At 26.3% G+C, this 18,198-nt stretch overlaps 1 protein-coding gene across 8 annotated transcripts in view; it reads right to left on the reverse strand.

The window, feature by feature from the left end:
• Positions 1-18,198, reverse strand: part of LOC145263168 (uncharacterized) — a 573,905-nt gene that overhangs the window by 72,203 nt on the left and 483,504 nt on the right. For all 8 annotated transcript variants that reach the window (XM_080120199.1, XM_080120201.1, XM_080120196.1 and 5 more), the window contains one exon: positions 16,811-16,894. In XM_080120199.1, the coding sequence (XP_079976325.1) occupies positions 16,811-16,894 (84 nt within the window). The remainder of the gene's footprint in view (positions 1-16,810; positions 16,895-18,198) is intronic.

Raw genomic sequence — 18,198 nt, forward strand, 5'->3', positions numbered from 1 at the left:
AATTATAGACAGAGTGATAAGATTTTGATTTATATCAATCAGGGAATGATTCGAAAAAATTATAGACAGAGTGATAAGATTTTGATTTATATCAATGAGGGTATGATTCGAAAAAATTATAGACAGAGTGATAAGATTTTGATTTTTATCAATGAGGATATGATTCGAAAAAATTATTGACAGAGTGATAAGATTTTGATTTATATCAATGAGGATATGATTCGAAAAAATTATAGACAGAGTGATAAGATTTTGATTTATATCAATGAGGGTATGATTCGAAAAAATTATAGACAGAGTGATAAGATTTTGATTCATATCAATGAGGGTATGATTCGAAAAATTTTAGACAGAGTGATAAGATTTTGATTTATATCAATGAGGGTATGATTCGAAAAAATTATAGACAGAGTGATAAGATTTTAATTTTTATCAATGAGGGTATGATTCCAAAAAATTATTGGCAGAGTGATAAGATTTTGATTTATATCAATGAGGATATGATTCGAAAAAATTATAGACAGAGTGATAAGATTTTTATTTATATCAATGAGGGTATGATTCGAACAAATTATAGACAGAATGATAAGATTTTTATTTATATCAATGAGGGTATGAGTCGAAAAACTTATAGACAGAGTGATAAGATTTTTATTTATATCAATGAGGGTATGATTCGAAAAAATGATAGACAGAATGATAAGATTTTGATTTTTATCAATGAGGGTATGATTCGAAAAAATTATAGACAGAGTGATAAGATTTTGATTTGTATCAATGAGGGTATGATTCGAAAGAATTATAGACAGAGTGATAAGATTTTTATTTATATCAATGAGGGTATGATTCGAACAAATTATAGACAGAATGATAAGATTTTTATTTATATCAATGAGGGTATGATTCGAAACCTTATAGACAGAGTGATAAGATTTATATTTTTATCAATGAGGGTATGATTCGAAAAAATTATAGACAGAATGTTAAGATTTTGTATTTATATCAATGAGGGTATGATTCGAAAAAATTATAGACAGAATGATAAGATTTTGTATTTATATCAATGAGGGTATGATTTCAAAAAATTATAGACAGAATGATAAGATTTTGTATTTATATCAATGAGGGTATGATTCGAAAAAATTATAGACAGAATGATAAGATTTTGATTTATATCAATGAGGGTATGATTTGAAAAACTTATAGACAAAGTAATAAGATTTTGATTTATATCAATGAGGGTATGATTCGAAAAAAATTATAGACAGAGTGATAAGATTTTGATTTATATCAATGAGGGTATGATTCGAAAAAATTAAAAAGAGAATGATAAGATTTTGTATTTATATCAATGAGGGTATGATTCGAAAAAATTATAGAGAGAATGATAAGATTTTGTATTTATATCAATGAGGGTATGATTCGAAAAAATTATAGACAGAATGATAAGATTTTGTATTTATATCAATGAGGGTATGATTTCAAAAAATTATAGACAGAATGATAAGATTTTGATTTATATCAATGAGGGTATGATTTCAAAAAATTATAGAGAGAATGATGAGATTTTGATTTATATCAATGAGGGTATGATTCAGAAAAAATTATAGACAGAGTGATAAGATTTTGATTTATATCAATGAGGGTATGATTCGAAAAAATTATAGACAGAGTGATAAGATTTTGATTTATATCAATGAGGGTATGATTCGAAAAAATTATAGACAGAGTGATAAGATTTTGATTTATATCAATGAGGGTATGATTCGAAAAAATTATGGACCAAGTGATAAGATTTTGATTTATATCAATGAGGGTATGAATCGAAAAATTTTAGACAGAGTGATAAGATTTTGATTTATATCAATGAGGGTATGATTCGAAAAAATTATAGACAGAGTGATAAGATTTTGATTTTTATCAATGAGGGTATGATTCCAAAAAAATATGGACAGAGTGATAAGATTTTGATTTATATCAATGAGGGTATGATTCGAAAAAATTATAGACAGAGTGATAAGATTTTGATTTATATCAATGAGGGTACGATATGAAAAAATTATAGACAGAGTGATAAGATTTTGATTTGTATCAATGAGGGTATGATTTCAAACAATTATAGACAGAATGATAAGATTTTGATTTATATCAATGAGGGTATGATTCGAAAAAATTATAGAAAGAGTGATAAGATTTTGATTTATATCAATGAGGGTATGATTCGATAAAATTATAGAAAGAGTGATAAGATTTTGATTTATATCAATGAGGGTATGGTTTCACAAAATTATAGACAGAGTGATAAGATTTTGATTTATATCAATGAGGGTATGATTCGAAAAAATTATAGACAGAGTAATAAGATTTTGATTTATATCAATGAGGGTATGATTCGAACAAATTATAGACAGAATGATAAGATTTTGATTTATATCAATGACGGTATGATTCGAAAAAATTATAGACAAAGTAATAAGATTTTGATTTATATCAATGAGGGTATGATTCGAAAAACGTATAGACAGAGTGATAAGATTTTGATTTATATCAATGAGGGTATGATTTTAAAAAATTATAGACAGAGTGATAAGATTTTAATTTATATCAATAAGGGTATGATTTGAAAAAATTATAGACAGAGTGATAAGATTTTGATTTATATCAATGAGGGTATGATTCGAAAAAGTTATAGACAGAATGATAAGATTTTAAGTTATTTCAATGAGGGTATGATTTGAAAAAATTATAGACAGAGTGATAAGATTTTGATTTATATCAATGAGGGTACGGTTGAAAAAATTATAGACAGAGTGATAAGATTTTGATTTATATCAACAAGGGTATGATTTCACAAAATTATAGACAAAATGATAAGATTTTTATTTATATCAATGAGGGTATGGTTCGAAAAAATTATAGACAGAGTGATAAGATTTTGATTTTTATCAATGAGGGTATGATTCGAAAAAATTATAGACAGAGTGATAAGATTTTGATTTATATCAATGAGGGTATGATTCGAAAAAATTATAGACAGAGTGATAAGATTTTGATTTATATCAATGAGGGTACAATATGAAAAAATTATAGACAGAGTGATAAGATTTTGATTTATATCAATCAGGGAATGATTCGAAAAAATTATAGACAGAGTGATAAGATTTTGATTTATATCAATGAGGGTATGATTCGAAAAAATTATAGACAGAGTGATAAGATTTTGATTTTTATCAATGAGGATATGATTCGAAAAAATTATTGACAGAGTGATAAGATTTTGATTTATATCAATGAGGATATGATTCGAAAAAATTATAGACAGAGTGATAAGATTTTGATTTATATCAATGAGGGTATGATTTGAAAAAATTATAGACACAGTGATAAGATTTTGATTCATATCAATGAGGGTATGATTCGAAAAATTTTAGACAGAGTGATAAGATTTTGATTTATATCAATGAGGGTATGATTCGAAAAAATTATAGACAGAGTGATAAGATTTTAATTTTTATCAATGAGGGTATGATTCCAAAAAATTATTGGCAGAGTGATAAGATTTTGATTTATATCAATGAGGATATGATTCGAAAAAATTATAGACAGAGTGATAAGATTTTGATTTATATCAATGAGGGTATGATTCGAAAAAATTCTAGACAGAGTGATAAGATTTTAATTTTTATCAATGAGGGTATGATTCCAAAAAATTATAGACAGAGTGATAAGATTTTAATTTTTATCAATGAGGGTATGATTCCAAAAAATTATGGACAGAGTGATAAGATATTGATTTATATCAATGAGGGTATGATTCGAAAAAATTATAGACAGAGTGATAAGATTTTGATTTATATCAATGAGGGTATGATTCGAAAAAATTATAGACAGAGTGATAAGATTTTGATTTTTATCAATGAGGGTATGATTCGAAAAAATTATAGACAGAGTGATAAGATTTTGATTTATATCAATGAGGATATGATTCGAAAAAATTATAGACAGAGTGATAAGATTTTGATTTATATCAATGAGGGTATGATTCGAAAAAATTATAGACAGAGTGATAAGATTTTGATTTATATCAATGAGGGTATGATTCGAAAAAATTATAGACAGAGTGATAAGATTTTAATTTTTATCAATGAGGGTATGATTCAAAAAAATTATAGACAGAGTGATAAGATTTTAATTTTTATCAATGAGGGTATGATTCCAAAAAATTATAGACAAAGTAATAAGATACTTATTTTTATCAATGAGGGTATGATTCCAAAAAATTATGGACAGAGTGATAAGATATTGATTTATATCAATGAGGGTATGATTCGAAAAAATTATAGACAGAGTGATAAGATTTTGATTTATATCAATGAGGGTATGATTCGAAAAAATTATAGACAGAGTGATAAGATTTTGATTTTTATCAATGAGGGTATGATTCGAAAAAATTATAGACAGAGTGATAAGATTTTGATTTATATCAATGAGGATATGATTCGAAAAAATTATAGACAGAGTGATAAGATTTTGATTTATATCAATGAGGGTATGATTCGAAAAAATTATAGACAGAGTGAGTAGATTTTGATTTATATCAATGAGGGTATGATTCGAAAAATTGTAGACAGAGTGATAAGATTTTGATTTATATCAATGAGGGTATGATTCGAAAAAATTATAGACAGAGTGATAAGATTTTGATTTTTATCAATGAGGGTATGATTCCAAAAAATTATGGACAGAGTGATAAGATTTTGATTTATATCAATGAGGGTATGATTCGAAAAAATTATAGACAGAGTGATAAGATTTTGATTTATATCAATGAGGGTATGATTCGAAAAAATTATAGAAAGAGTGATAAGATTTTGATTTATATCAATGAGGGTATGATTCGAAAATATTATAGAAAGAGTGATAAGATTTTGATTTATATCAATGAGGGTATGATTCGAACAAATTATAGACAGAATGATAAGATTTTGATTTATATCAATGAGGGTATGATTCGAAAAAATTATAGACAGAGTAATAAGATTTTGATTTATATCAATGAGGGTATGATTCGAACAAATTATAGACAGAATGATAAGATTTTGATTTATATCAATGAGGGTATGATTCGAAAAAATTATAGACAAAGTAATAAGATTTTGATTTATATCAATGAGGGTATGATTCGAAAAACTAATAGACAGAGTGATAAGATTTTGATTTATATCAATGAGGGTATGATTTGAAAAAATTATAGACAGAGTGATAAGATTTTGATTCATATCAATGAGGGTATGATTCAAAAAAATTATAGACAGAGTGATAAGATTTTGATTTATATCAATGAGGGTATGATTTCAAAAAATTATAGACAGAGTGATAAGATTTTGACTTATATCAATGAGGGTATGATTTCAAAAAATTATAGACAGAGTGATAAGATTTTGATTTATATCAATGAGGGTATGATTTGAAAAAATTATAGACAGAATGATAAGATTTTGATTTATATCAATGAGGGTATGATTCGAAAAAATTATAGACAGAGTGATAAGATTTTGATTTATATCAATGAGGGTACAATATGAAAAAATTATAGACAGAGTGATAAGATTTTGATTTATATCAATCAGGGAATGATTCGAAAAAATTATAGACAGAGTGATAAGATTTTGATTTATATCAATGAGGGTATGATTCGAAAAAATTATAGACAGAGTGATAAGATTTTGATTTTTATCAATGAGGATATGATTCGAAAAAATTATTGACAGAGTGATAAGATTTTGATTTATATCAATGAGGATATGATTCGAAAAAATTATAGACAGAGTGAAAAGATTTTGATTTATATCAATGAGGGTATGATTCGAAAAAATTATAGACAGAGTGATAAGATTTTGATTCATATCAATGAGGGTATGATTCGAAAAATTTTAGACAGAGTGATAAGATTTTGATTTATATCAATGAGGGTATGATTCGAAAAAATTATAGACAGAGTGATAAGATTTTAATTTTTATCAATGAGGGTATGATTCCAAAAAATTATTGGCAGAGTGATAAGATTTTGATTTATATCAATGAGGATATGATTCGAAAAAATTATAGACAGAGTGATAAGATTTTGATTTATATCAATGAGGGTATGATTCGAAAAAATTCTAGACAGAGTGATAAGATTTTAATTTTTATCAATGAGGGTATGATTCCAAAAAATTATAGACAGAGTGATAAGATTTTAATTTTTATCAATGAGGGTATGATTCCAAAAAATTATGGACAGAGTGATAAGATATTGATTTATATCAATGAGGGTATGATTCGAAAAAATTATAGACAGAGTGATAAGATTTTGATTTATATCAATGAGGGTATGATTCGAAAAAATTATAGACAGAGTGATAAGATTTTGATTTTTATCAATGAGGGTATGATTCGAAAAAATTATAGACAGAGTGATAAGATTTTGATTTATATCAATGAGGATATGATTCGAAAAAATTATAGACAGAGTGATAAGATTTTGATTTATATCAATGAGGGTATGATTCGAAAAAATTATAGACAGAGTGATAAGATTTTGATTTATATCAATGAGGGTATGATTCGAAAAAATTATAGACAGAGTGATAAGATTTTAATTTTTATCAATGAGGGTATGATTCAAAAAAATTATAGACAGAGTGATAAGATTTTAATTTTTATCAATGAGGGTATGATTCCAAAAAATTATAGACAAAGTAATAAGATACTTATTTTTATCAATGAGGGTATGATTCCAAAAAATTATGGACAGAGTGATAAGATATTGATTTATATCAATGAGGGTATGATTCGAAAAAATTATAGACAGAGTGATAAGATTTTGATTTATATCAATGAGGGTATGATTCGAAAAAATTATAGACAGAGTGATAAGATTTTGATTTATATCAATGAGGGTATGATTCGAAAAAATTATAGAAAGAGTGATAAGATTTTGATTTATATCAATGAGGGTATGATTCGAAAATATTATAGAAAGAGTGATAAGATTTTGATTTATATCAATGAGGGTATGATTCGAACAAATTATAGACAGAATGATAAGATTTTGATTTATATCAATGAGGGTATGATTCGAAAAAATTATAGACAGAGTAATAAGATTTTGATTTATATCAATGAGGGTATGATTCGAACAAATTATAGACAGAATGATAAGATTTTGATTTATATCAATGAGGGTATGATTCGAAAAAATTATAGACAAAGTAATAAGATTTTGATTTATATCAATGAGGGTATGATTCGAAAAACTAATAGACAGAGTGATAAGATTTTGATTTATATCAATGAGGGTATGATTCGAAAAAATTATAGAAAGAGTGATAAGATTTTGATTTATATCAATGAGGGTATGATTCGAAAATATTATAGAAAGAGTGATAAGATTTTGATTTATATCAATGAGGGTATGATTCGAACAAATTATAGACAGAATGATAAGATTTTGATTTATATCAATGAGGGTATGATTCGAAAAAATTATAGACAGAGTAATAAGATTTTGATTTATATCAATGAGGGTATGATTCGAACAAATTATAGACAGAATGATAAGATTTTGATTTATATCAATGAGGGTATGATTCGAAAAAATTATAGACAAAGTAATAAGATTTTGATTTATATCAATGAGGGTATGATTCGAAAAACTAATAGACAGAGTGATAAGATTTTGATTTATATCAATGAGGGTATGATTTGAAAAAATTATAGACAGAGTGATAAGATTTTGATTCATATCAATGAGGGTATGATTCAAAAAAATTATAGACAGAGTGATAAGATTTTGATTTATATCAATGAGGGTATGATTTCAAAAAATTATAGACAGAGTGATAAGATTTTGACTTATATCAATGAGGGTATGATTTCAAAAAATTATAGACAGAGTGATAAGATTTTGATTTATATCAATGAGGGTATGATTTGAAAAAATTATAGACAGAATGATAAGATTTTAATTTATATCAATGAGGGTATGATTCGAAAAAATTATAGACAGAGTGATAAGATTTTGATTTATATCAATGAGGGTATGATTTGAAAAAATTATAGACGGAGTGATAAGATTTTAATTTATATCAATAAAGGTATGATTTGAAAAAATTATAGACAGAGTGATAAGATTTTGATTTATATCAATGAGGGTATGATTCGAAAAAGTTATAGACAGAATGATAAGATTTTAAGTTATTTCAATGAGGGTATGATTTGAAAAAATTATAGACAGAGTGATAAGATTTTGATTTATATCAATGAGGGTACGGTTCGAAAAAATTATAGACAGAGTGATAAGATTTTGATTTATATCAACAAGGGTATGATTTCAAAAAATTATAGACAGAATGATAAGATTTTTATTTATATCAATGAGGGTATGGTTCGAAAAAATTATAGACAGAGTGATAAGATTTTGATTTTTATCAATGAGGGTATGATTCGAAAAAATTATAGACAGAATGATAAGATTTTGATTTATATCAATGAGGGTATGATTCGAAAAAATTATAGACAGAGTGATAAGATTTTGATTTATATCAATGAGGGTATGATTCGAAAAAATTATAGACAGAATGATAAGATTTTAATTTATATCAATGAGGGTATGATTCAAAAAAATTATAGACAGAGTTATAAGATTTTGATTTATATCAATGAGGGTATGATTTCAAAAAATTATAGACACAGTGATAAGATTTTGACTTATATCAATGAGGGTATGATTTCAAAATATTATAGAGAGTGATAAGATTTTGATTTATATCAATGAGGGTATGATTTGAAAAAATTATAGACGGAATGATAAGATTTTTATTTATATCAATGAGGGTATGATTCGAAAACATTATAGACAGAGTGATAAGATTTTGATTTATATCAATGAGGGTATGATTTGAAAAAATTATAGACAGAGTGATAAGATTTTGATTTATATCAATAAGGGTATGATTCGAAAAAATTATAGACAGAGTGATAAGATTTTGATTTATATCAATGAGGGTATGATTCGAAAAAGTTATAGACAGAATGATAAGATTGTAATTTATTTCAATGAGGGTATGATTCGAACAAATTATAGACAGAGTGATAAGATTTTGATTTATATCAATGAGGGTATGATTCAAAAAATTATAGACAGAGTGATAAGATTTTGATTTATATCAATGAGGGTATGATTTAAAAAAAATAAAAAGACAGAATGATAAGATTTTGATTTATATCAATGAGGGTATGGTTTCGAAAAAATTATAGACAGAGTGATAAGATTTTGATTTATATCAATGAGGGTATGATTGGAAAAAATTATAGACAGAGTAATAACATTTTGATTTATATCAATGAGGGTATGATTTGAAAAAATTATAGACAGAGTGATAAGATTTTTATTTATATCAATGAGGGTATGATTTGAAAAAATTATAGACAGAGTGATAAGATTTTGATTTATATCAATGAGGGTATGATTCGAAAACATTATAGACAGAGTGATAAGATTTTGATTTATATCAATGAGGGTATGATTTCAAAAAATTATAGACAGAATGATAAGATTTTGATTTATATCAATGAGGGTATGATTCGCAAAAATTATAGACAGAGTGATAAGATTTTGATTTATATCAATGAGGGTATGATATGAAAAAATTATAGACAGAGTGATAAGATTTTGATTCATATCAATGAGGGTATGATTCGAACACATTATAGACAGAGTGATAAGATTTTGATTTATATCAATGAGGGTATGATTCGAAAAATTTAAGACAGAGTGATAAGATTTTGATTTATATCAATGAGGATATCATTCGAAAAAATTATAGACAGAGTGATAAGATTTTGATTTTTATCAATGAGGGTATGATTTCAAAAAATTATAGACAGAATGATAAGATTTTGATTTATATCAATGAGGGTATGATTCGAAAAAATTATAGACAGAATGATAAGATTTTGATTTTTATCAATGAGGGTATTATTTCAAAATATTATAGACAGAATGATAAGATTTTGATTTATATCAATGAGGGTATGGTTTCTAAAAATTATAGACAGAGTGATAAGATTTTGATGTTTAACAATGAGGGTATGATTTCAAAAAATGATAGACAGAGTGATAAGATTTTTTATTTATATCAATGAGGGTATGATTCCACAAAATTATAGACAGAGTGATAAGATTTTTATTTATATCAATGAGGGTATGATTTGAAAAAATTATAGACAGAGTGATAAGATTTTGATTTATATCAATGAGGGTATGATTCGAAAAAATTACAGACAGAGTGATAAGATTTTGATTTATATCAATGAGGGTACAATATGAAAAAATTATAGACAGAGTGATAAGATTTTGATTTATATCAATGAGGGTATGATTTCAAAAAATTATAGACAGAATAATAAGATTTTGATTTATATCAATGAGGTTATGATTCCAAAAAATTATAGACAGAGTGATAAGATTTTGATTTATATCAATGAGGGTATGATTCGAAAAAATTATAGACAGAGTGATAAGATTTTGATTTTTATCAATGAGGGTATGATTCCAAAAAATTATGGACAGAGTGATAAGATTTTATTTATATCAATGAGGGTATGATTCGAAAAAATTATAGAAAGAGTGATAAGATTTTGATTTATATCAATGAGGGTATGATTCGAAAAAATTATAGAAAGAGTGATAAGATTTTGATTTATATCAATGAGGGTATGGTTTCACAAAATTATAGACAGAGTGATAAGATTTTGATTTATATCAATGAGGGTACAATATGAAAAAATTATAGACAGAGTGATAAGATTTTGATTTTTATCAATGAGGATATGATTCGAAAAAATTATTGACAGAGTGATAAGATTTTGATTTATATCAATGAGGATATGATTCGAAAAAATTATAGACAGAGTGATAAGATTTTGATTTATATCAATGAGGGTATGATTCGAAAAAATTATAGACAGAGTGATAAGATTTTGATTCATATCAATGAGGGTATGATTCGAAAAATTTTAGACAGAGTGATAAGATTTTGATTTATATCAATGAGGGTATGATTCGAAAAAATTATAGACAGAGTGATAAGATTTTAATTTTTATCAATGAGGGTATGATTCCAAAAAATTATTGGCAGAGTGATAAGATTTTGATTTATATCAATGAGGATATGATTCGAAAAAATTATAGACAGAGTGATAAGATTTTGATTTATATCAATGAGGGTATGATTCGAAAAAATTCTAGACAGAGTGATAAGATTTTAATTTTTATCAATGAGGGTATGATTCCAAAAAATTATAGACAGAGTGATAAGATTTTAATTTTTATCAATGAGGGTATGATTCCAAAAAATTATGGACAGAGTGATAATATATTGATTTATATCAATGAGGGTATGATTCGAAAAAATTATAGACAGAGTGATAAGATTTTGATTTATATCAATGAGGGTATGATTCGAAAAAATTATAGACAGAGTGATAAGATTTTGATTTATATCAATGAGGGTATGATTCGAAAAAATTATAGACAGAGTGATAAGATTTTGATTTATATCAATGAGGATATGATTCGAAAAAATTATAGACAGAGTGATAAGATTTTGATTTATATCAATGAGGGTATGATTCGAAAAAATTATAGACAGAGTGATAAGATTTTGATTTATATCAATGAGGGTATGATTCGAAAAAATTATAGACAGAGTGATAAGATTTTAATTTTTATCAATGAGGGTATGATTCAAAAAAATTATAGACAGAGTGATAAGATTTTAATTTTTATCAATGAGGGTATGATTCCAAAAAATTATAGACAAAGTAATAAGATACTTATTTTTATCAATGAGGGTATGATTCCAAAAAATTATGGACAGAGTGATAAGATATTGATTTATATCAATGAGGGTATGATTCGAAAAAATTATAGACAGAGTGATAAGATTTTGATTTATATCAATGAGGGTATGATTCGAAAAAATTATAGACAGAGTGATAAGATTTTGATTTTTATCAATGAGGGTATGATTCGAAAAAATTATAGACAGAGTGATAAGATTTTGATTTATATCAATGAGGATATGATTCGAAAAAATTATAGACAGAGTGATAAGATTTTGATTTATATCAATGAGGGTATGATTCGAAAAAATTATAGACAGAGTGAGTAGATTTTGATTTATATCAATGAGGGTATGATTCGAAAAATTTTAGACAGAGTGATAAGATTTTGATTTATATCAATGAGGGTATGATTCGAAAAAATTATAGACAGAGTGATAAGATTTTGATTTTTATCAATGAGGGTATGATTCCAAAAAATTATGGACAGAGTGATAAGATTTTGATTTATATCAATGAGGGTATGATTCGAAAAAATTATAGACAGAGTGATAAGATTTTGATTTATATCAATGAGGGTATGATTCGAAAAAATTATAGAAAGAGTGATAAGATTTTGATTTATATCAATGAGGGTATGATTCGAAAATATTATAGAAAGAGTGATAAGATTTTTATTTATATCAATGAGGGTATGGTTTCAAAAAATTATAGACAGAGTGATAAGATTTTGATTTATATCAATGAGGGTATGATTTCAAAAAATTATAGACAGAGTGATAAGATTTTGATTTATATCAATGAGGGTATGATTTGAAAAAATTATAGACAGAGTGATAAGATTTTGATTTATATCAATGAGGGTATGGTTTCAAAAAATTATAGACAGAATGATAAGATTTTGATTTATATCAATGAGGGTATGATTTGAAAAAATTATAGACAGAGTGATAAGATTTTGATTTATATCAATGAGGGTATGGTTTCAAAAAATTATAGACAGAGTGATAAGATTTTGATTTATATCAATGAGGGTATGATTTCAAAAAATTATAGACAGAGTGATAAGATTTTGATTTATATCAATGAGGGTATGATTTGAAAAAATTATAGACAGAGTGATAAGATTTTGATTTATATCAATGAGGGTATGATTCGAAAAAATTATAGACAGAGTGATAAGATTTTGATTTATATCAATGAGGGTATGATTTGAAAAAATTATAGACAGAGTGATAAGATTTTTATTTATATCAATGAGGGTATGATTCGAAAAAATTATAGACAGAGTGATAAGATTTTGATTTATATCAATGAGGGTATGATTTCAAAAAATTATAGACAGAGTGATAAGATTTTGATTTATATCAATGAGGGTATGATTTGAAAAAATTATAGACAGAGTGATAAGATTTTGATTTATATCAATGAGGGTATGGTTTCAAAAAATTATAGACAGAATGATAAGATTTTGATTTAAATCAATGAGGGTATGATTCGAAAAAATTATAGACAGAGTGATAAGATTTTGATTTATATCAATGAGGGTATGATTCGAAAAAATTATAGACAGAGTGATAAGATTTTGATTTATATCAATGAGGGTATGATTCGAAAAAATTATAGACAGAGTGATAAGATTTTGATTTATATCAATGAGGGTATGATTCGAAAAAATTATAGACAGAGTGATAAGATTTTGATTTATATCAATGAGGGTATGATTTCAAAAAATTATAGACAGAGTGATAAGATTTTGATTTATATCAATGAGGGTATGATTTGAAAAAATTATAGACAGAGTGATAAGATTTTGATTTATATCAATGAGGGTATGGTTTCAAAAAATTATAGACAGAATGATAAGATTTTGATTTAAATCAATGAGGGTATGATTCGAAAAAATTATAGACAGAGTGATAAGATTTTGATTTATATCAATGAGGGTATGATTCGAAAAAATTATAGACAGAGTGATAAGATTTTGATTTATATCAATGAGGGTATGATTCGAAAAAATTATAGACAGAGTGATAAGATTTTGATTTATATCAATGAGGGTATGATTCGAAAAAATTATAGACAGAGTGATAAGATTTTGATTTATATCAATGAGGGTATGATTTCAAAAAATTATAGACAGAGTGATAAGATTTTGATTTATATCAATGAGGGTATGATTTGAAAAAATTATAGACAGAGTGATAAGATTTTGATTTATATCAATGAGGGTATGGTTTCAAAAAATTATAGACAGAATGATAAGATTTTGATTTATATCAATGAGGGTATGATTCGAAAAAATTATAGACAGAGTGATAAGATTTTGATTTATATCAATGAGGGTATGATTCGAAAAAATTATAGACAGAGTGATAAGATTTTGATTTATATCAATGAGGGTATGATTCGAAAAAATTATAGACAGAGTGATAAGATTTTGATTTATATCAATGAGGGTATGATTTCAAAAAATTATAGACAGAATGATAAGATTTTGATTTATATCAATGAGGGTATGATTCGAAAAAATTATAGACAGAATGATAAGATTTTGATTTATATCAATGAGGGTATGATTCGAAAAAATTATAGACAGAGTGATAAGATTTTGATTTATATCAATGAGGGTATGATTCGAAAAAATTATAGACAGAATGATAAGATTTTGATTTATATCAATGAGGGTATGATTCGAAAAAATTATAGACAGAGTGATAAGATTTTGATTTATATCAATGAGGGTATGATTTCAAAAAATTATAGACAGATAAGACCTTGTGACATGTACAAAAAAAAAAGTACTCAAGAATGTCAATGCCAGGCCTATCTATGGTGAAAATGAGTTCATCCAAAGTTCGTCTAAAACAAGCACAACCTTCATCTACAAAGAGCTTTCCCGATTCAACATAGATATAAAGGCCCTCGGTGAGAAAATGCCAGAAAAATGATGCCAGAGTCTTTCAATGAGTAGCTGCCATGGTTTTGACAGAGTTGTTTAGAATCATGTTGGATCATTTTGAAGAAGTTGTTCGGGATTATGTCAGGTTGTATCAACGGAATTGTTTGGGACTGTACCAGGTTGCGTCAATGGAAGTGTTTGGTACTCTATTGGGTTATATCGATGGTATTTTCCATGTTGCCTCATGTAGATGGAAACGTTTGGTTTACATTTATTATCCAGTTGAGTTGATGGTTGTTGCAGTCATATTGCTATGTGTTTTTTTTTTTTGCTTTTGTCTCTCTTCATTTTTGAAAACACAGAACTGATCAAACAAATGGAGCTTTGCAATCAGAAATCAAAATCCATAAAACTGAATATTTTAGCATTCTGCACATATTTTTCCTTCTTCATACAAGAAGGAATTTTGCTCTTCATCTGCTTTTAAAATTCAAGACTTCTACAGATTTGCTATCCAACAAGAAACCCTATCCTTCATATTTGTTTTTACAATTAAAATTTGAAAATGCCCACTAAAAATCAAATTATACCTCTACCAGAAATAAAAATTACAACTTTTCAAAGAATAATTTTTCTCCTAAGAAAAAAAGAACATTATCTACCAAATATGTAGAAGGCATCAAATCATCTTCACATGAGGGAGAAAATGAACAGGTAGGTTGGAAAAGCTGGAGAAGAGAAATTTTAATAGCTGCACAGGATTTGTATTTGCCAACAGTTGGGTAGCAAAGTGTTAGCGAGATGAATTTTGAGTTTTAGTTGCATGAAAGAATTATGACACGCATTTTAAAATATTGTTACTGGTTTGATAGGCAATATCCTTGAATTTTACATTGTTAGGTTGTTATGTAGATGGCTTGAAGTAATTTTAACTTTTAAAAATTTATTTTAGAATTTAATATATTTGTGTTACTAACTTAACTCAAAGGAGAACGGTTACATTTTTGTCGTTGTTGATAAATTGCACTAGAATTTACAAGATGCATTGTTTGTCGATGATATAATTAGAAAATCTGTTTTTGATAAGTTATTTGTTATTCAACATTGTTTTGTTCTAAGAGTAATATTTTCTGTTGATGAATTGAAAGGGTTGTGATTTCAGGGGATCAGCCTAAAAGAGGAGGAGGAACCTCCCATTTTCTCTACTGCAATCCAACAACGCAAAAAGTTTAAACAACAAAAATATCCTTATCCTTGGTGTTTGGACCCTCCAATACATGACAAACACTACCTGTTCACAATGATGCACAACTCTCATCTGCAAGGAGCTACCCGATTCAACTATGATGTGACGGCCCTCAGCAAGACTATAGATTGCCGAGAATGGCCACATCAGGGAAGCTGGAATAGGTTATACCATCTTCTGGAAGATGAAGGCCCCTGAGGAGCAGTGCATACATGGCATTGACTTTGCTAACTAATCCCAGCTCTTGCAGCTTTACAACCTCACTCCAACGGCCATCAGTGAGTGCTTAATGACTGTCCGCATTTCCATCACAAAATCACGATAGCACTGTTTAAACATGCACTTTGTTTGTGGCAGCTCTCAACAAACATGGAAAGTTGCTACTGGTAACAGCCTTCCTTGATAAATGCAATCCAATCAACGAGAGCTGTAACTAAGACTAGCTACAGCTTTAATACACAAAGCAATGAATCACAGTTATATGTAATTAATTTGATTTTTTTCTATTTATTTCCTGTATATATGTAGCTTGGGAAAGTAATGGCTATTCAAATAATTTTGACTCGTCCTAATGTCCTAATATGAGAGACCATCTAAAATATTTCTGATAAAGAGTTAGTAGAGTTTGTACTATGTAAGTCTTACCTGTGCATATTAGGAAGGAAAATGTGTATGTAGAAAGAACGTAATTAAATCAATTACACTCTCCAACCAATCAGTAATGAGATTAGAAACAAAAAATTATGAGCAAAATTGAAAAAATATTTGCTCACCTTATGCACTGAAGTCCTGGATGTTTATTGCTTGTGTCTCCAAGAATTACCCACGTCTCATAATCAGTTGAACTAACTTCTCCACTGGAGGAAAAAAGAGAGAAGAAATTCCATACTGAATCACACAAGAAAACAAATTAAATTATGCTTATATAATATTATATTCTATAAAATCTGCCAATAAATCTGTATATAAAATATAATGAAAAAAATAAATTAAAATAAAATAAATTTAAATTTACCAATGCAAAACAAAAATTTTATCAAATGAAAAAAGATATAGATGTAGTTTAATACCAAATTATCGATTAGTTTAATACTAAATTATCACTAGTTAAAATTTTCCTATGGTTTCATTGATCTTTATGTCCTAGTTTAGTTTTTACCATTTAGTTGGATTGAAATGTAAATCAAATTATTGTCTACAAATTTTCTTGGTCTTTTTGTATTTAAGATTTATTTTAGTTAATATTAGTCTTTTTATAAACATTATTTGGAATGTCTCATTATCAACAATCATGTGTTTGTTAGAAATTTCATCAGATTCATTACTATGAAATATGTTTGACAAGCAAATATACAATCCTGGTAAAAATCATAAAACCACTTAAGAAAGTAAGCGTTTATACATATTATCGAATTTTTAATCAAACAAATGGTTGAAACCATTGCCAAAAGGGAAAATATGATGGAAAAAAATGAAATCTGCTTCATTCGAAACCTTAACCCTGATCTAATAATTATGTTTTAAGAAACAAACATTTTTATCTGGTCAAAATGATGAGACCACTGATAATCTATCTAACAAAAGGCAATTATAAATTACTAAAAAGGGTCTCAGTATTTAGTATAACCTCCATTATTACGCATTACTTAAAAAATTCTCTTCGCCATGCTTGCGACTAAGTTTTTTATCAGTTGCAAAGGAATTTTATCCCATGTACTGATAACTGATTCAAAAAGTTCCTTTATCGAATTATACTGGGTTCCATCCTTGAACACTTCTTTTGCCATCCATCCCCAAAGCTTTTCGATGGGATTGAGGTCCGGAGAACATGCTGGATAAAAAAATAATTATTAGATCAGTGTCTTTAGATATGAATGAATATATATATATATATATATATATATATATATATATATATATATATATATATTAATATATATATATATATATTAATATATATATATATATATATTAATATATATATTAATATATATATATATTAATATATATATATTCACATATATTAATATATATATTTATATAAATATATATATATATATATATTTATATATATATATTAATATATATATATATATATATTAATATATATATATATATTACTATATATATATATTAATATATATATATTAATATATATAAA

The sequence above is a fragment of the Euprymna scolopes genome, chromosome 38, assembly GCF_053919585.1.
Source record: "Euprymna scolopes isolate OS-2025 chromosome 38, ASM5391958v1, whole genome shotgun sequence".
In the NCBI taxonomy this organism is placed as follows: Eukaryota; Metazoa; Mollusca; class Cephalopoda; order Sepiida; family Sepiolidae; genus Euprymna; species Euprymna scolopes.